The sequence below is a fragment of the Brachionichthys hirsutus genome, unplaced genomic scaffold (assembly GCF_040956055.1).
Source record: "Brachionichthys hirsutus isolate HB-005 unplaced genomic scaffold, CSIRO-AGI_Bhir_v1 contig_1336, whole genome shotgun sequence".
Classification (NCBI taxonomy): Eukaryota; Metazoa; Chordata; class Actinopteri; order Lophiiformes; family Brachionichthyidae; genus Brachionichthys; species Brachionichthys hirsutus.
The window spans coordinates 57351-78000 of NW_027180580.1; the positions used below are offsets into that span (position 1 = coordinate 57351).

Genomic DNA, 20650 nt, shown 5'->3' on the forward strand with positions numbered 1-20650 from the left:
AAACTAACTTTTGGGTTTAAGCTTGCACAGTTAAAAGTTCTCTTCATTGAGGACTTTCAGTTTCAGACACAGAACAATGGGTTCATATTTTCATGAATGAGTAATCAGTCTGGTTACCACATTCTGAAGGAGCTGCTATTCACTGTTTAGACTTTAGATAATACCGCATGAATGTTTCAGAATCAGAATCAGAATCAGACAAAACTTTATTATCCCCGTGAGGGGCAATTTGTTGCACAGCCAGCAGAGACACACAGAAATTCAGTCAACACACAATTAAAACATAACAAGTGCACAAGTGGCATAGAAGCTGTTTATAACAGGTTGTTGATAAAACCAATCGATGCAGGAAGAAATGCATTTTGGAATCTATTTGTCCTGCACTTTGGTACCATTTACCGACGACCGGAAGGCAGCAGCCTGTATTCAGAGGACAGCCGGTGAGTCGGGTCAGCCAGGACAGCTTGTGCTTTTTTTTTTTTTTACTTTGACTATCTACAGGACAGAGAGCTCCTTAAAGCAAATTTAAACTGATAAATCTCTGTCCTGGTGATATTATTGATGTAATTATGTAATTATCAAAGAGAGATCTGTATCCAACATCATTTGAAGACTTGCTGACTTGAACATTGTATTTTTTGCCATCATATTTATTATTATGTGAGTGTGTGATTGAGCATAAACTAAAAGTGTGAGAAACGGCATCTTAGTGACCCAAGAAAACGCAGTACGTTATTCATTCCTCTTGTCTCAGGTCAGTTTAACTCTCTGTCGCCATCTGCTGGATGTAAAACAAACAGCATAAATGAAGAAAGTAAATAATGCACCACAATTGCGAGATGCGAGTTACCATTAAAAAAAACATGAATTCTACGAATCAGTCAAAGAAAAGAGAAAAGCATTTAATACAGTGAGAAAGAGTTAAAAGTCTCTCCGTGGAGCAGAAATTAAATTCTGAGAAGACAGACCAGATAAAAATATAGCAGATTTCTTTCTGTGTAAATTGTAATATTAATTTTTCCACTAAACCTCATCTGCTCTTTTGTCACTGGACTTATGCATGAAAATAGAGATGATGCAGATTTCTCCCCTGTGTGTGTGTGGGGGGGGGGGGATACAGTACAAAACTCCAAAAGAGTTGGAAATGATTGAATTAAAAAAAAAAGTTTATTTTATTCATAACAGCAAACTAACTAATTATACGGATTAGAATTACATACCCCCCCCCCCCCCCCCCCCCGTGTTTTTTTTTTTTTTTTACCGCGCTCTGCCTCCAGGGGTCATCATTCATTATCAGTACGTTTTCCACTTGTTGCCAAAAGCAGTTCTGGATTCCGCACCTGAAGAATGAACACCTGGAGCATCTTGAGAGCACAAATATAACAACGATGGTAAGAACAAAGACTTTGGAGTTCCTTTATCTGAGAAACGAAGCTTTTTAGATAGTTTAACAAAACTGTTCGAAGTTGTCGGAAGCTGTTTGTGTTCTCTGTTCCGGCAACAATAAATATTATTTGTAGTCTAAAAAAATATAAAAATGAAATAACGTGTACGAAGATGATTTTAATGTGCCGGTGCTAATGGAGACCCGACCATCCTCCCGTCTCGTTGCAGCAGGGCTCCTTCTCCTCCGGCGGCATCCACCCGCACCAGACCCCCTCGGTGGGGGCCCTCACCGTGTTCCCCGTCCCGGGCCCCCACCCGGGCCCCCACCCGCTGATCGGCCGCATGAAGCTCGAGGCTGTGATGGAGAACCTGCAGCGGCAGCAGGCAGCGCGGCTGGCGGTGGAAGAGAAAGTCCGGCAATCGGAGACAGCGAAAGACCTCCGCTCCACGGCGGAGCCCCACGTCCCTCCCCACGCCCCGGCTTTCCGCCACTACCGGGCGGGGGTGCGAGGAGGAGCAGGAGCGGCCGTCCCGTCCGGCAGAGTGACTCTCCCACGCGTAAATGTCACCAGAGCCGACGGCGACTCATCCAGAGCGGAAAGCGATGATCAGGAAAGAGAAGAAGAGGAAGATGACATTATGAATGAAGAAGGGGAGGGCAAAGAGTGCGTCGCGCCGAAGCGCTCCCAGCACCGGCAGTCTTTGCTTCACAGAAGCTCTCTGGGTCCTCAGAGCGCACCGATGTACCTCATGGCCAGAGTGCCGTCGGCCTGCGCCCCGGCGCGGCGCGCAGAGTCTCCATCCACGCACAGTCAGGCCCTTCATCACGAGTGGACCTACGAGGAGCAATTCAAACAGGTAAGACAGCGCAGATGTTGCACCGCTGGGTTTCTGGTTTGTTTGCGCGCTCCCCACGGTCACTGGAAGTTCCATATTTCACCGAGCGTTTTGGTTTGAGCGCGTTCTTGCGCGGTGGCCCATAAAGTTCTGCTCCAGCATCAACCTGAGCGACTGATCTGTGCCCCAAACCTGCTCTTCTTTTGTGTTACTGATCACACGACTAACACAACTAACACCTTCACAGTCGGGTCGAGATCTCACTCAGACGATTGACCGGATTCTCTTCAATAATAGTTATAATTGTCTTCCTGATAACTATTTTACAACTCAAGATTGATAAGAAAGATTTTTGTGAACACGTCCTGTTTTTTCTGTCGCTCCTGTAGCGCTGCTGCTGATCATAAGGAAAATACTCAGACCTCCAAGCCGATGTTAAATATATAAATTATTATTTATTATTATTATATTAAAAATATTATTAATGTTTTTAATGTTTTCTTTCACACATCTAATTTTGTCATTGCTAATATTATTATATATTCATTTTCAACAAATTGGTGTCTTTTAATGTCACTAATGTTTTTCTTTTTTTGCCTTAATATTGACAGAATGCAATATTATTAGACAGTACGTTTCTAGAATGGGGAGTCAAAAGGGGATTTGTTTTTAACCAGGCGGTCAAATATTTTCCTTTTAATGTATTACAAATAAAAGTTTAAAAGTAATAATTTTGTCACACTAAAAGTTTTGTTGATACTCTTTGACAAAAAATGTAATATTTTTAATGTATTTACTTTTTCAGTTGTATGAATTGGATAACGATGAAAAACGCAAAGACTTCCTTGATGACCTGTTCACTTTCATGCAGAAAAGGGGTAAGTGATTTCCATTCGCTCAAGAGAATGTTTCTGTCTTCATAAATCTTCTTGACCTCTTGATTTTTCCACGATCCTTTAAAATGTCCATCACGCCAGTTCATGTCAAACCAGAATAAAGTTGTGAATGTGTACAGTTTGACTCGGTCCATGTCCTTCACATGTTCTTCTCTTCTTCATTTCTAACTGACTGGTGGAGCATACAGATGTTTAAACGCTTCGGAGGTTGTTGACACACTGACAGATGAAAAGGTCACACCTTAAGAGTTGAGTCAACTATTATGGGATGTTAAATTCACTGAATCAACAAGTGGTTTGTCTAATTGGGCATCATAGGAACCATTAGCATTATGATGAATGAATCTTGGCTTGGTTAGCTGGACATACTGATGTATATATAATAGAAATGAGATATAACAGGAATACGACACAACTGAATCAGAATCCCCAGATGTCTCTCACTTTTAGCATAATAGATAGAAAAATGATGATGATGATTATTTTCCAATTTCCATTTCTTGATTATTCAAAGCATATAATATTAAAACGTTTTAGAATTTTTTTTTAGTAGGATTTTGATTTGAATTAATTTTGGGTACCAAGATTATATTTTTCTTTAGCCACAAGTAAATGTAAAATAAAACATTTCCCAACTGCTTCTACGCCGTGTCAAACCAATTTCATCAGCACATGCGGTCTGCAGGAAAGTGTTTGCTGATGAACTAATTAGGTTTGCTGGGTGGTCACTTGAATTTAAAGACATGGATTGTTGTTGGAAAATTCAATTAAAGATTGATTTTAGACTTAGAGTTGGTGGACATTGTCAGTGCAAAGCCGATCAGCAGCATCCTATCTTCAATACTCACCTTTGACAACTGAGATCAGAATGGGCTACTCCAAATATCCCAATCAATGTTTTGTGAAAGCATCGCTGTCATTCTGCAGCCAGGCTGTCATGCTACCCAGACATCCCACTGAAACATGTCAAACAGTGCTACGTTCCACTCTGGAACTCGCAGGAATGAGGACCCCAGAATGCGGAGACAGAGACCTTTCCTGTTCTATGTTCAGTGTCATTCACACTCATTTGCACTTTAATGCTGTTCTTACCTGACAATGTCTGTCTTTTTTTATAGTCGCTGCATCGGAATTTCGTTCATAATGTGCACTGCAAGGTAAATGTTTTAAATGACAAAAGTCTAAACAGTTCAAAGTCTTTTATAATGCAACACTCAAAACACTCGGAAAATGTACTGAGGGGGGGGGGGGGGGCTGGATGTCCAGTAACCAAACAAAAAGAATCACAGTCAACAGAAAGCCAAGGTACCCTGGAAATGCAAAAAGCAAAATAAAAACTCAGTCACGATAATAATAAAAAAATACAAACTTAACCTTGGCAGAGAACTGGCAAATTGAAATGTTCATGAAACAGAGATTTGTGATGATCCGACCATCCATGGTTCAATGGTCACAAACTTCATATGATGAATTCCAGTTGATTGTGGATCAAATGTGATGGTCCCTGCATGCCAACAGCATGCTACCAGCAGTGCTGCGAAAAAGCTAAGATACCTCAAGTAACTCAGCCGCTCAGGACGACTATTCACAGTAAATAATCATTAACCTTCATGTCTTAATGACATTTTATCACGTAGGTTATATGAGAACGTCAACCAGTCGTTTGTAGCCATTTTTACAGCAGAGCTGCACGGAACTCATCGTTATGAAAGTTTTACTCCACTGTTTATGTATGTTAGAATAGAAGCACAAGCACTTTGTCATTACACATAAACATGGAATGAAATGAAATCAATTAAAACATGTAACAACAGTTACATGTGTTTACTGTTGTTAATTCTCTTTCCACATTATCCTAAGATAAGAGGAGATGAAATGTATTTGCCAGCTCTTGGATTTGTCCCTCTTTAACAGTCAATAGACTGCCTCCAGGCAGCACAATAGCATGGCCTCTTTCAGAAGCTAAAGTATGGCTAAATTATGTTACTTAATACATTCATTCATGTGCATGCAGGTTCCTTGATGAGAAAACCATTTTCATGGTGCAGATGTCATCAGACGAAAGACTGGACACTCAATAAATCCATAATATATTGGTGGTGTCTAAACCTGGAGGATTACAGGAAAAGCAGGCAATGCATTCTGACCATGATGAAAGTGAGGTGTCAGACCATCATACAGATGGAGGATGAGAGAAATGCTTGAGAGCAGGGACAAGCAGTGATAGTACAGGGGCTGAAGAGTTCTCCCCGTGGAGATGAAGGTGTCATCAACTTCAGAAGAAAGGATATACAGCCGCTGTGCATTAACGGAAAGTGGTCAAGAAGGCTGGCTTTGTAATTAGCTGCAAGTAGGACACACATGAAGCTACAGCGTGGAAGACAGTGAAGAAACATTTAAATAATCCTGACCACCCACTTCAGAAGCTGCTCGTCAGCGCAGGACTTCCTCAGACCGACTCATTCAGCTCCACTCTCACAAGAACCGATACGGGAAGTCTGTCCGACCCAAAGCAATAGCCACATACCATACATAATCTATATAACTCTAACTATATATATCTCAAGCACCTTGCACTTCCGTATATCTGTGTGTGGATACAGATAATTGATTGAGTTAAACACATATTGTGTTCACATTCCAGATAATTATCTTCTTAATTTTCTGGACTACTATAAATCATGAGAACTGTGGTATTTCATGCTGTTAGAAGAACCTTGGCATGTAAAGCCGTATTAAATTTGTGTTTGAGTATGTCATCTTATCTGAATGTGTTATGAGCCTCGAATAGCGCAGCATATGTTCTAAACACCTTTTGTTGGAGTGTTTTAAGCCTTGTCATTAGAAACAGTGAATCCTCCCTGAGAGATCCTATCAGAAGAGAGCAGACAATGGCCATGGCTTCCATGGAGTATTGATGAATACACAGCGTGATTTATTGTCTCCCAGGGACTATGGGTATTAATTGTCTGTTATCTCTGTTAACTACCATCAGCATCTTGTCCCCCACCTAAATGCTTAAGGATTTTGTGGATGAAGAAAAGCCTACAGATTCAACATTTTGTTTTTTGATTGCAAATGAATCTTTCAGTTCCCTCGCCTTGCTTAAAAGTTTTTTATTTGTTTGTTTGCTGTGGAAGATCACATAGACGAAAATAAAGGGTTTGGGTATGTTCTACAGCAGGGGTCACCAACAGGCGGACCGCGGTCCGGGTCCGGACCCAGAAGCCGTTCCATACGAACCCGGACCGACAGCCAGAAACTAAGGTTATGACGGCGCACTTCTGTTTTAACCGGCGCCGCTTTTGTAGTCTTTACAGCAGTGGTTTAGCGGATGTGGAAAGGCACAGACTAATTGCATGCACGTTAAGCTATACCACGCGATACTACTCAGCCAATCAAGTCTCTGCATCAGTGCAGGCAGACGCAAGAGTTAGAGGAAAGATACACATGAAAAGACGCTAGAAAGAAAAGGATAGATAGTGATGCAGGTAGAGAGAAAGAGATGATCGAGACGGAGAAAGAGAAAAGAATAAGGAACAAATCGCGCTCTCCAAAAAAAGAAAAGTGGAAAATAGAGTATTTAATCAGGAATGGACGGACTCATATCTGTTCATGCTTCCCACTGGGAGCACTAAACCAGTGGGTCTCATACGTTCTCAAACAGTGGCAACAGTGGCAAAAGTGCCAATGAAACGCCATCACGAGACAAAACATAAAGTTTTGTTAATGAGAGAACATTTTACGGATTTCTGAATATGCCTGTGGGGCGTTACCAGTTCAGTGCTCAATCAAACAGATCAAATGTAATCAAATTATACCAAGTTCATGTTTATTGACTTTGTGCACGACTGAATGCACTGTGAGAATTATTTGACTTTTAACAGCAGCTCAGTGCTACCAGCAGAGAAAATAATGATCTTGCAGATGGACTGGTCACTGGTTACCTCAGTGGTCAACCACACTCTTGGGGATGCAGAGCAATGTGCCATATCGGGTTCGAATCTTATCTGTGCGGGGTTAGTATGTTCTCTGCGGGGGGTTTCAGTAGGTTAGATTATTGTAATCCACCCTACATGACTGTGTCAAACTCCATAAACATTGGTCAATAATCAACCGAGATATGTTTTAGCTCCACTGACTGTATTGTTAACGAAAATGTCAAAGTGAGCCAAAAATCAAGGATCTCTTCTGGATCATCACCAAATGTTCCTGTTCCAAATATAATCAAGATCCATCCATAACTTGTTGAGTTATCTTCCTATACAAACAGACAGACAAACAAACCAACAGAATTCAGAGGCTTGAACAGAAACAGATGAACAAATGGTTTGTCCTTGGTCATCGGATAAAAGATTGAAGTCAGTGTGGATGAGACATTCTCCGCACCTTTTCAGTTTGGAGGTGAAAAGTGATCTCGTTATTACTGAGATCAAGCATGAGGATGACTGGAGACCTCCAGAGACCTCAGCAAGCCAGAGTGTTCCAATTACAACCTCCTCTTAGCGGGTGAGGGATTAACTGAACTGTTGGACTCGGTGCCAAGTGGATTTCTTCGTCCTTGTCCAACATTTTTCATTGTCACTGTGATACATGACCTGATGAGATAGTTTGTGCTGACAAAAGGCCATTCTCGCTCTTTTATGCCTTATATCTCTTTCAAAGAATCAGAGAGACAAATACATCACCCTTTGTATTGGAAGAACATAAATCTTGTTTTAAGAAGCTTGTCTCTTTTCAGATTATTTCAGACAAAGCTGCTGGGTTTTAATTTATTACCTCAATCCTTGTTTGCTGGCAATTGTGTCCTCTCAAAAATGATAGTTTTATAGATCAGCACTGGCACACCTTAGACTTCGAGGCAAAATATAAGCCTCCAGGGTGAGGAGGGGATCGACAGACTCTCAAAGACCAGTGAAGCTAAAGTTAAAGACACACCAATGCAATGTCTTTGTCGTTAAATGATTTGTATTCTCTATAAACACAACACAAGATCTCAGGTAAAATGTAAAGGGACATAATGTAACGTATTTATAAAGACAACAGGAATGGAATGGGCAATATTTTCTCTTCACGAAAACATAATATGAACCTCAGTCTTACTTCTTTGTTCATCCTTTCAGTTGAAGTATCCAGACATTTCCGTGATTTCTATCAGCCAATCATGTTGCTGCTGTTCTCCCCTCCAGTTTGGACAGTTAGCATTCAGTGTCATTCACTTTCTTTCCTTTTTATTTCCAAGCAGACAAAAAAAAACATTTGTAATTTCAGCGCTTTCAGGTAAATTCATTTCAGCTCTGACACTAAGTTTAGTAACATATTTCAACACTTCTTCAAAGGATTTTTTGTTTTGTCCAATTTTATATATTTTACATAGTTAGTTTTCATGAAATTAATATCTGCCCTTCCAGTAAACATTTAAATTTCAGTTCCGTGGACAGCTTTCAACCTGAAGGCTTGTAGGAAATGTTTGTCTGTCTATATGTGGCCCTGCGATGCACTGGAGGCTTGTCCGGTGTGTACCCCGCCTCTCACCCTGAGACTGCCGGGACAGAGTCCAGCAATAACCGCAACTGAGATTTTGAATAAAGCGTTCAGGAAAATGAATGAATGATTATTTTTGCTGTGTTGAGGATGCCCCCGGGGTGTCAGCTGTCTGGTAGCGGTTTTGCAGCCCCAGCAGGTAATGAAGTGTTCAGGGTTGGACTAAAACACAGTGTGAAGTTAAATCATGCTGGATAGCTGACCTTGGTGGCGCTAAAGGCCATGCATGCATCTCACAACATCCCCTCGTGTGGTTACAAAAATATTCAAGCTCTTTTCATCCAAGTTAGATCAGATGATTATTAGTTATCATGTTTGTCATTGTGTGAGTTCTCCTCAGTATCCTCAATGAACCCTAACCTTAAATCAAGCCTCTGCTGCACTTTCTCCTCCAGCGTCGATGTACTGCAGCCTCAGACTTCAACTGCCTCCTAAACATCGACCTTTTATCTAAATGCATCTCATTAGTCTGCATGCCAGCACTGCAGAATGAAGCCATAATTACTGTCCTTAATTGATGAGGTTTTACCACCTGAAACGATACGTCAGGGCTCTCCTGTCCCCGGACTGTATAGGGCCCACTGCTGTTGTTTGCACTATATTTCTACAACTATCGATGGCTATTATTGTAAATCCAATGGGCACAATGGAACGCTTTCAGCAAAATGCAGGTTAATTATCTCGGGGTCAATGACTTTGGAATCTTCACAAAGAGCTGACTCTTCTCTTAGTATTGCAGGACATTAAACTGTGACTGCAAATGATTAGCTGAGCCTGATTATTGTGCTAATAAGAGGGCTGGTAGGCAGACGTTCATAAATAGTGGCCTCACATTTCCACAAACAAGTTATTGTATGATTTATATTGGATGTCTTTAACCAAGCGTATTGGTTGGCACCAATGTGTTACTTAGCATATTCTGCTAATGTATCTTCTTCCTTTTATTTCTGGTCATAATCATCGATCACTCACACAGTAATTGGTTCTGCCCACCCAATGGCGCGCCAGTTGAGAAACCAGCTCAGTTTTCTGGTTTCTATATTTGGAGAGAATCTGAATTAGGTTAAATATATTAGCTGGCATGCAAAAATGATACATTATGAACTTTCTCAGTTATATCTCCGGTTCTTGACAGAGCTGTCAGACATTTGACCGACTTGAGATAAATTGACCTTATAAGAAGGAGCAGAGGCCTATTGACGTGACGAAGCAAAGTTATTAGCATTGATTGTGGATACGGTTTGCTTTCTGCAGGGACTCCAGTGAATCGGATTCCTATCATGGCGAAGCAGGTGTTGGATCTCTACATGCTCTACAAGCTCGTTACAGAAAAAGGTGGATTAGTGGAAGTCATTAATAAGAAAATATGGCGTGAGATTACCAAAGGCCTCAACCTTCCTACGTCCATTACCAGTGCAGCATTTACTCTCCGGACACAGTGAGTACCATAACAGACAGAAAAGACAGAAAACCTGCACCCAAATCCGCTCCTGATACCAAGCCACCCACATTATTCAGTTCCTTTTTTTTAGATAGCAATTTTTTTTGCATTTTCTTTGTTTAATGTCAAGAATCAATAAATGTCCCATCAGGTGATTAGGTCCTGGATCAATGGTAAATGTGTGCTGTCACTTGCCATCATTGTACAAAACATTCAATCTGGTTTCTGAGGATGAGATGCTGAGGAAAACATAAATAAAAACAGGCAATCTAATTTACACAAAGTACAAATACATACAAATACAAGTACAAACACACAATGAGCGTTTTCTTTTTGTAAACATACATGCATTGTGACTGTGAAGCCTGTTCCAGTTGACACAGAGGAAACTAGAAAAGCACGGAGAGAGAGCAGACCTCCACCAAGCAGCTCATTCCCCACATAATTGGATCATTGCATGACATTGGACCCCTTTATGACAGTGATCTTTGGCGAGTGAATTAAATGCATATTTTACAAGATATGATTTTTTGGAAAAGCCTCCATTATAAATAAATGGGAAAATCCGGATTTTTTTTAATACAGACAAGTATCTGGATTTCTCTCAAAATTTGTTGCGATCTAATTTAGACCGAGACCCATCTTCAGACTTTCTTTTATCAAGATTCATCCAGGTAAAACCTGGACCCAGAAGAAGTGGATGAATAAATGAAATGTTAATTTACACATAGGAAACAGATTTTTCAGAGATGTATGAAAACAAGCAGCAAAATGCTCCCCGAGAGCAGACGTCTTTCTCACTGCTCCTCCTGCCTCCTGATTCTGATAATCAATCCAAGAATACCCTCGATGGATTATGACTATTTTGAGAATCATTGAATGTTTATGACAGATGATGTTCAGCAGCTCCTGAATGGTCTTCCATTCTACAATAGTGTGTCTATTATTTAACCAGAAGGGTGATGACATTCAACCCAATCCTTGGTCAGGAGTCCGACCCAGAATCAAAATCGCATGTCCGCCTGCTACGCTCCAGAACCAGGCTGCCCAGCCAGCATGACCATTGGCACCCATAGTAGGGTTCTGCATACGGAAATGATCTCATAAAGGAAGGCGCTCAGTTTACTGCGGAACACTCTGTTGAATGTTGGCTGAGCAGGTCTGACTGAGGAGTGGGCTGCCACTCCACTGGATGACATCCAGAGGTTGTACCAGTCCATGAGGAGGAGGATTACGGCTAATCAATGCTGATGCCTCCTCCTGTTACCAAGTGTGAAATTGTGTGACATGCTTTACACTTGAGATGTGTCACCAGAGGAATTAATGGAGTTGTGTCTCTGTTTGTGCTACTGATTTAATCTAGAATATTATTACAAAGTAAGTACAGGCTGTTATTGTGATGCAACACAATGAACCCAATCTGATTAGCAAATATGTGGTTGTGCATTTTTAAATCCCTTCAGAACCAACCAAATAGGTTCCTTTGTTAACCAGATTATCTCAAAGAACCTGGAGCAGCAGAGACCCAAGAGAAATCTACACCTCACACCTGTAAAATATTATTTACAAGGTGATACATGGAATGTATTAATATACAGTACATTATAAAATATATTTTATATGTTTATATATGGCATTCTATAATATATAATGTATATATGTATATCATGTGTATGCATAAATTGTATATAATATACATCTCAAAAAGGATGATCAATTCATCACATAATTATTTATGTTGTGCCCAGCATCTTTACCTGTCCCATTATTGATGGGGTCAGATCGTTGCCATGGAGACAGTCCCCCATCCTGCTCTCAGAGATGAATGGTTTTCACCCTGGTGATAAACGTTTGTGGAAAGGATCCCTCGGGCTTTGGCTGTCTGACCACTTGTGTGAATGTGGTGGTCAAAAAATGGAGCAAATTGAAATGCTGCAGACAAAATCAGTGACTGAAGGGATTCATGATGTGATCAGTGGAGCTGCTGGCTTCTGTATGTGGGACAGAGCAGCAGCTTTATTTTCTGTAAATGCTTCACTTATCTGATTGGATGAATATTTATGGTTCAGTCCAAGATTAGAAAATACTTTTTAATAAGTGTTTGATATAGCACCGTTATTATTATTATTATTATTATTACCTCCGCCGAGGCGGGAGTTATGTGATCGTCAACGCTTGTTTGTCTGTCCGTCCATCCGTAAGCAAGATAAATAAATCAAAAAGTTCTTGATCGATCTTGATGAAATTTCTAGGAAATGTTGGGAATGTTACGAGGAACAGTTGATTCTGGTCCAGAAGAAATCCTGGATTATGGACCCCATTCAAAAATCTATTAAAAATACACAGCAAACCCAAATAACTTTTACTTTTCATGGTTGCTGTATAAAGATACCAAGAACAATTTAGAACCTTTTGGTGAGGATCCAGATCACCATGTGGACAGTGTACATCCAGTTAGGAGGGAAATGAGCTGCTCGGCGTAGGTCTGCGATCTCTGAGTGCTTTTCTAGTTATTATTATTACCAATACTATTATCATTTTTATTATAATAGTTATTATTATATGTGTGAACTATTCCATCTCTCTTTGTATTGAAACCATGTTTTAAAGCGACACGTTAACTACTTTTATTGTGAATTGTCGTAGCTTCATCGTGAGGCTGTCTTGTCAGTCTCACTCCCACCCTGCAGACATCACTGACTTGACACGAAGACTAAAAGCATAGTTAATCATTGCCGTCTTCCTCCCTGCAGGTACATGAAGTACCTCTACCCGTACGAATGTGACAAGCGGCGGCTGAGCTCTCCCAGCGAGCTCCAAGCAGCTATCGACAGTAACCGGCGGGAGGGCCGTCGCTCCACCGTCTTCAGTTATTCTCCTGTGGGCACACCCACCCTCCTGCCCCCACCCAAGATGCATATGTCACACTTATCTATGGCCTCTCACAACAGTGTCCATATCTCCCAGGTGCCTGTCATCAAGAGAGGTAAAAGAAAACAATATCACACGTCTGAAATACTATTTTAATACCATTTTAAATTCTTAATAGCTACAGACAAATCATAGAAAGTGGAACCTCTGTTCTCGAACATTATTCGTTCTGTAATACTTATATATTATTAATTAGAACTGAGCGATATATCGAATATACTCAATTCATCGCGGGTTGTTCCACGTGCGATGCATGAAATGTAACCACGAGTATCGAGTACAAATTCTTAACATAAACGTTTTAACGCATTGTTACGTAATTCTCTTCGGAGTGTCGCTCCCTCACTCTCTCCTGGTGCATCTCTCGTGGCAACCAACCAGCACACTCCCCCGCCCATCTGGATATCTTTCCTGCGTGTTTTTGTGTTAGAGAGTGAAAAAAGTTACGATCCCCGGCGAGTTTACGAGTAACGAAGGCGTTCATTGAAGATGGAGACGGAGGACGCGGTTCCAAAAAAACACAACTATAATTTGGCAGTGGTTCGGGTTTCGCCAGGAAGACGTGGAACAAAGTACGGTTTTCTGTAAAAATGTGCCGCTAAACCGTAGCAACCAAAGGTAGCAGCCCCACACAGTAGTTTCACCGCCTGAAATGCCATCAACTTCAAAACAAAGAAACCAGAAAATACACCAAAGCAAATGACTACCATGCCATTATCTATTTTTTTTTTTTTTTAAAGCTTGTCGGTGCAGCAGCCCGGTTTGAAATGTAGTGTCTGCTGTCCAGTGCAGTGAAGAATGCAGCGACCCGTACGTTGGGGAGGCCAAACAAGCGCTCAACAAGTGTCTGGCTCAACACAGGAGAGCCAGCTCCTCAGGACAAGACTCAGCAGTCCACCTGCACCTGAAAGAGACAGGACACCCCTTTGAGGACAGCAATGTCCAGGTTCTAGCCAGGGAAGAGAGAGGGCTTGAGAGAGGAGTTAAAGAAGCCATTTTTGTCAATCTGGAGAAACCATCCCTGAACAGAGGAGAATAAAGACTCCATCTATCAGCAGCACACAATGCAGGATTGACCTCTGTCCCCCAAATCCACAACCACCAGCCACACCTGGGTTCATCTCAACAAAACAGCTCACCTGAGGGTGGGGGTCAACTACCCTTCAGCTTCTGGATGCTATTGACTCCTGAGGATTCATTAGTCAGGTGTCATGACTTCCAGGAAGCATTAGCATTCATAAAGAGTCTGATTGCCTTGGTGGTTTCGGCCCCATCTTTGTTTTCTGGACCCTCGACCAGTCTTTTAGAACTGAAGAAGCCTCTTGGATGAGAGGTGAAACATCTTCACTCAAACTTGAACAAGTCCAGTTGATTCTTCGTTTGTTGCCCTTCGTGTTGTATAGAGTAAATTTACTTGCCTTCATGTGGCGCATGTGGAAGCCTGCATACGTCTGTTCAGAGACCGATATTGTCTTTTTACTTCCAGAGGAGTCCGTGAGCCAAATGACCCTCCCTGTGTCACAGAGTGGCCACCATGCAGCCACCGTGACCGCCCAGGCGTCAGCAACCCATGCGATGGCGGCCATCCAGGCGGCAGCGCTGTTGCAGCTCCGAGAGAAGCTGGACAGTGGCGAACCACCAGAGAAGAGGAAGATGATGGTGGCAGAGGAGCACCAGAGGATGATGCAGCATGCCTTACAGCAGAACCTCCTGGCAATGGCCACCCAGCTCCCTCTCAATATCAAACTCAACCACAGAGGTGAGGCACTGAGGGCTTTCTCCGTCCTCGCCGGGTACTGCATGAGATGAACGTTATTCCTCTGAGAAATGACAATGAGCCTCGCCGGATGAGACTTTCCTTCGCATCACCATGAACACGCAGGAGCCGATGAGCTGGGTGCTGCAGACGGGAGGAAAGTCAGGTAGAAATGTTGCTGGGAATTTTTCTAATCCAGAATATACAGTCTGTAAAACAGTCAAAGAGCTAATCTCACTATCAGACTGCTGTTTTTAGATCTTGCATGAAGCACAAATGCTCACCCGATTCTTCTTATAAGGAGTAATCTGACACTCAGCTCTGTAGGTTTCACGAATTCATAGATTTTCTTGCCTGGAGACACAAACCAGATTTTCAGGAGTACAAATGTTATCGAGCGCTGCTGCAGCGTCCGCCGCTCACGACGGCAATAAGTCACTTCTTACCTATTGATATATGTTAAAGGAAGAATAAGTGGCCTGTCTGCTCAAGCGTCGTATAATTTGTGTCTGCATCGCTGCCTATTTTATATTAGTCACAGACTTTACACTTGACAGTGATGGACAGAGGAGTGGAAGTCTGCCCTGAGTTAATCCTGAGCTCCGGTAGTCTGGCTCCGGAGCTCATAGATAAACATGTTGTTACACACCAACACGACACTGTGTCACCATCAAGGCGCGGATCTGTCTTCACCGATAGCTCGATATCACAGCAGCACTCTGAAATTGATTGATGGGTGTGTGGTTGGTCTATTTCTTATAGGACATTGCTGTTAATTCAAAACCGGGAACAGTTAAGCCAAGTTTTCCTGCTGTGTGCTGCTATAGGATTCATCCATAACGGACATGTACAGATGGCTATGACATCGTCTGACAGAACGCTACTATTTCTCCCCTTATCCTGTCACTCACTGAATTATTGCCGATACTCCACCAGCACTCCTCTGGCTTCTTCTGTTCCCTTTCTAAATGCTCATATTGAGTTTTTCTGTCTCTTGTTCTCTGCCTCCTCTCTTGACAGATGATAGACAAGAGTCCGCATTGAACCTGTCTACCAACGGCATTAGCAGCATCAACATGTCAATAGAAATAAATGGAGTTGTCTACACAGGTAAATAGAGGGGGCGTTTGCTGATGTAATTGCAGGCAGGAAATTCAATAAGTTATAGCAGCACCCTGGCGTCTAGTACTCCGCGCAATTTGATGTCTTTGCTATAAAATCCATCTTAATGAAGTGGCTGTCCAATCGAGTTAAAAAAGTTAAATATCTCACAATTGAGCCTGTGGATCTGACGTCGATGCGGCTTATTGTCTTATGTGCCTGTCTAGAGTGTGTAGGTCTATGTGTAGATCGAGGAGGCTTGTGTCTGGAGGTAATTACTGCCTCTCTGCTTTAACACTTCTGGGTCTAAGCCTGGGGGCATCACATCGGACCCTCTCAGAACCAGCAGAAAGGTTCAGTTCAGCCTGCTCCCAGCTAACCTCACCATCTTTGAATACTGAAATATATGTGCTGCCAGTGATAATTTACTGGTTTTACTGAATAAAAAACAACAACAAGTAGACAGTGTCTTAAATTCAAGGGTATAAATGATTTTACTGGCTTAAAATCAGGATTTCTAAATCTGTCAGGCTGATTTTACTGAGTCTAAGCCTTCATTTTCACAAGAAAAGCAGAAAAACCTCACAAAGAGATAATCCATCCTCGCAATCACACGTGAAAAATACCACCTTAAAACAGCAAAGGGTCAAGTCATGTCTGTGAGACTCGTGATGAGTTACATTTTTCAGACTGTTCAAAATTAAATCTCAAATGCACAGGGGACAGCAAACGTGTATGGCAATAATATGTGGATATAATAAAACTAAACCTTTAACAGAAAACCCAAAGGAAGAGGAACATTTTTAGCTGTGGTTATAAATGATGCCTGACTCAACTCCTCCACCCGACAACTTCCTCTTTTGGCTTGTCCCGTCAGGGGTTGCCACAGCAACGCGACCTTCTATTCGCTTGCATGCTTAATTCTGTCAAAGATTTACGCCGGATGCCATTCCTGCCGCAACCCTCTGCATTTATCCGGGCTTGGAGCCGGCTCAAGGGAGACACTACCCCGTTCTACCTCTGCCCGACAACTGATTAGCTGCTAGACAGCTGGTGGGACAAAAGAACCACGACTTGGCAGAGATTCATGATGGATATTTCTGGATAGAATAAAATCCTGGCAAATAAAAGACCTGTTAGGAGGGGACCTCCCATTGGTTGGTGATGGTTGTGTGACGGCTAACTAGAGAGTGGACCCCAAAATGCAGAGACGTGGACCAGAGGAGGGGTTTAATGAAAGATTTACTGGAATAAATAAGACATAATACATAATACCTGCTGGAGTCCAAGTTACAAAAAACACAACATAAATACACAGCTTAAAACTCACAAAGGTCGATAAGCAAAGTTTTACTGCAACACGCTCTGGAGACGGAGCAGCAGAAAGCAATGATGGCAGGTGCAATACGGGAGGTCACAGATGGGAAAGGAACAGGTCTGCATGCGTGCTGCAGAAATCATCTGGCAGGGAACAGAAGGCAGAGTCAGGGTTTAAGGCGTGGCTGCTGATGGTTGGTAGGGGCTTTGAGGTTGCTGAATCTAGCTGGTTAGTCTTAGTCTTCAGCTGCACTTTATCTTGACATTAGGGTTTCACGGCATTTAACGGCGTCTGTTCCTCAGGTGTCCTTTTCGCGCAGCAGTTGGCCATAGCTGCGATGACGGGACACCGTGGGAGACACAGGAACTGTCAGGCTCAGGGAAAGAAGAGTCCCACACAGTTCCAGCCCTCCTGCTCCTTGTCCTCTTCCTCGTCCTCTTCCTCATTCCATGGACTCAGTAATTCTTCCCCCTGAGTTCCTCTCTGACCGAACAGGACATCATTTATTTAAGCAGGTTCAGGTAAAATAAAAACAGATTTAAAACAGCAAACTAGTGGAACCAAATAAACAAATCTTACTGTGTACATTTCTCTGTTCCATCCCTGTTTTTGAGGACGGGGTCTCTGTCCTACCGTTGTCTTTCAGCTCTCAAACTTATCACATCCATGTGTAACAGTTCAATGGTAAATTGACTTACCGTTCTCTTGTTCTGCTGAAGAGCTAAAAAACGTAAACATCAAACATACAGTTTTTGTTATAGAACATTAATTCAATTCAATTTTATTTCTGTAGCGCCAGATTATAACGGAAAGTTATCTCAAGGCACTTTACAGGATTAGCAGGGAAAGACAGAACCCAATTTGACCCACTAGAGCAAGAACTTTGGTGACAGAGGCAAGGAAAAACTTCCTTTTACTAGGCAGAAACCTTGGACAGATCCTAAGGCTCATAGTGGACGGCCATTTGTCTTGACCGGCTGCGTTCAGAAGAGGAGAGAGAGAGAGAGAGAGAGACAATGAAAGAGAGGGAGAGACAGAGGCAAGGACAAGTAGGAGGAGAGTCAAAAACAAAGAGATATTTATGCAGATACTTCCACATGTAAATACTCACTGTAAAGTATGTATACCTCATATGTTAAATGTATTCTTGTTGTGCAGGCATTTAAAGGTCTTTGTTTTCCTGGAACCGATCTCTGGACCGTCACCGTTGTTTCAGAGGGGAATATTTTATTGCCACACATCTACCTCCTGCACTATAGACTGTGCCAACAACCACTTTATCAAAGTATTCACGGTGTTTCACGTATCCATGTTTAAATGATGTGAACACAAACCATTATAGAAGAGAATAAAGTGTTGCTTTTTACATTGGTTATTATGTTAGCAGATCAAAACAGGCTTTTTTCAGCCACAGTACGGATTAGATCAACCAACCTGATCGGGGACAGGACAGCAGATTTATAGTTGTCCCGTCAGCCATGAAACATAAGGATTAACATAGAACTGCAGATATATATAAAAAGAAAAAGGTACTACTGCTACTTTGTGCGATGCTGTATTTATGTCAGATTTCTCCAAAAAGTTGCGTTTCACTGTCTAAGACGCAGTTGTCATGCATATTGTTCCTAAAATCATGTTTTGAACAGACTGTTTTTATGGGCTGCTTTTAATATATTTTCAAATTTATTTTACGTGATCTGTTTCAGTTGATGAGTAAAATATGACTGAGGCCATTACATTAGTAGTCAGCCCCCTGGAGAGCCCAGAGTTGACTTTTACCCTGGGTCGTATTGCGCCCCTGGATCGTGGCTCCACATTAGAGTCTACCCATCATCCCATTATCTCTGCATAATATTGAATGATGGTTGAACATTTTGTACCAAAGACTTTTTCAAAACGTAACCGTGCAACTTGATTTTCCTGACTATGAGGCAACCAAATAGGAAAAAAAAAAATCGATTTACGTAATTTGTTGTTTATGTTGTAGTGTTACTAAACTATGCTATGCTATGCTATGCTTTAGGTACTTGCTGCTTTATTAAATGTGTATGATGCTTTAAATGTTTTCTTTATTATTCATCATACATAAACCCGGTGTCTTGCAGGGACACCGGGTTGTGGTGCTCAGGGGTTAAAAATGTAGATTCTCCTGTTTTACCTTTTAACTTGTAGCATATTTAGAAATAAAATTGTGCATTTAAGTTAATTGAACTGTTTTGTGTGTTATTCTTGCTATTAAAGTAGTGGAACTTCAAATTAAAGATAGAGATATGTACTCCATCCATTGGCCTCTTCAAAGTTTTAGAGAACTGCAGACAAAATTCAGGAAAGTCCCTGAAAATGTAATCAAGATCCGTCCGTAACATTTTGAGTTATGTTGCTAACAGACAGCCAGTTAAACACTTTGATTCTGAACAAGGCAGAAGAGAATCTACAGACAAGAATTATTGTACATTCTGTATCACAGTGTATTTATTATTAACTTAAACTTAAGATGTGACTTCAAATAGGTGAAAGAGTTTTGCTTTCCTCATTAAAGATGGAACGACAATTCTTTTTCAACATAATTTGAGGGTATTTTGAAGTAGAGTGGAAAACTGGAAACTCCTATTCAGTAAACGCACACAGCTGAACTAATGCACTTCAGCTGAGAGCAGCATTAAGCAGGCAAAGTAAAGATTGGTTAATTAAGGCTGACAATCCTGATGTAATTAGGAGCAGCAAAGATTAGTGGCCATTGATGGCACGGCTAGGATAGACCTGTTATAGGGGATGTCCGAATGTTACTTTATACTTGTGAATGAAGCAAAACAAATTAGGAGAAGTCGCGCAATAATGGGTTATCTTGTCAAGGCCTGAGAGAAATCCATGCCCCAATAACACAGTGTTAATTTTATGCATCACTGAAGAGCGCAGTGCTAATCAATAACAGCACAATAAATTAAGATGAAGCATCAATCTGCCGTGAAGGTGTTGCAGTTGTGAGCAGATAGGGAGAAAAATAGACACACATAATGAAATCTGCGCACAGTTGGCTTCAGTTGGGGGGGGGGGGGACGACACCTGGGCTGCACCCAGAGACGTTTTCAGGGTCCAAATCGTGATCATGTGATGCAAAGAAGTTCCTCAGCCAGAGGCCCCATTTCCATGAAAACATGTCCAAAAGCATGTGCAAGATAAAGAATATTCCCTGAGTCAATTCCGCGGCACTTTCGGGAGCAGCACTGGAGAGCTCCATATATAGCCGACTACCTATGTAGCTGTCCAGTGCTGATCCTGAGCGCCGTACGTCGCCGGGGTCAACATGTCAGCACATGCTGGAAAAAACAAAAATTTCAAATAACTTTCAATAGTCACTGCCAGCAGATTATTCATTTCCTGACTGCAGCGTGTTGCTATTGTTATTGCCATGTTGCTGAAATTTTCCGTTTGATCAGTTC

At 41.7% G+C, this 20650-nt stretch overlaps 1 protein-coding gene across 1 annotated transcript; it reads left to right on the forward strand.

Moving 5' to 3' along the window:
- Positions 1–1728: 1728 nt before the first annotated feature.
- Positions 1729–17685, forward strand: LOC137916037 (AT-rich interactive domain-containing protein 3A-like). Its single transcript, XM_068759157.1, has 7 exons — positions 1729–2244; positions 3029–3101; positions 9918–10101; positions 12858–13090; positions 14522–14794; positions 15812–15901; positions 17513–17685. The coding sequence occupies exons 1-7, from the start codon at positions 1729–1731 to the stop codon at positions 17683–17685; spliced, it is 1542 nt and encodes a 513-aa protein (XP_068615258.1).
- The last annotated feature ends 2965 nt before the right edge of the window (positions 17686–20650 follow it).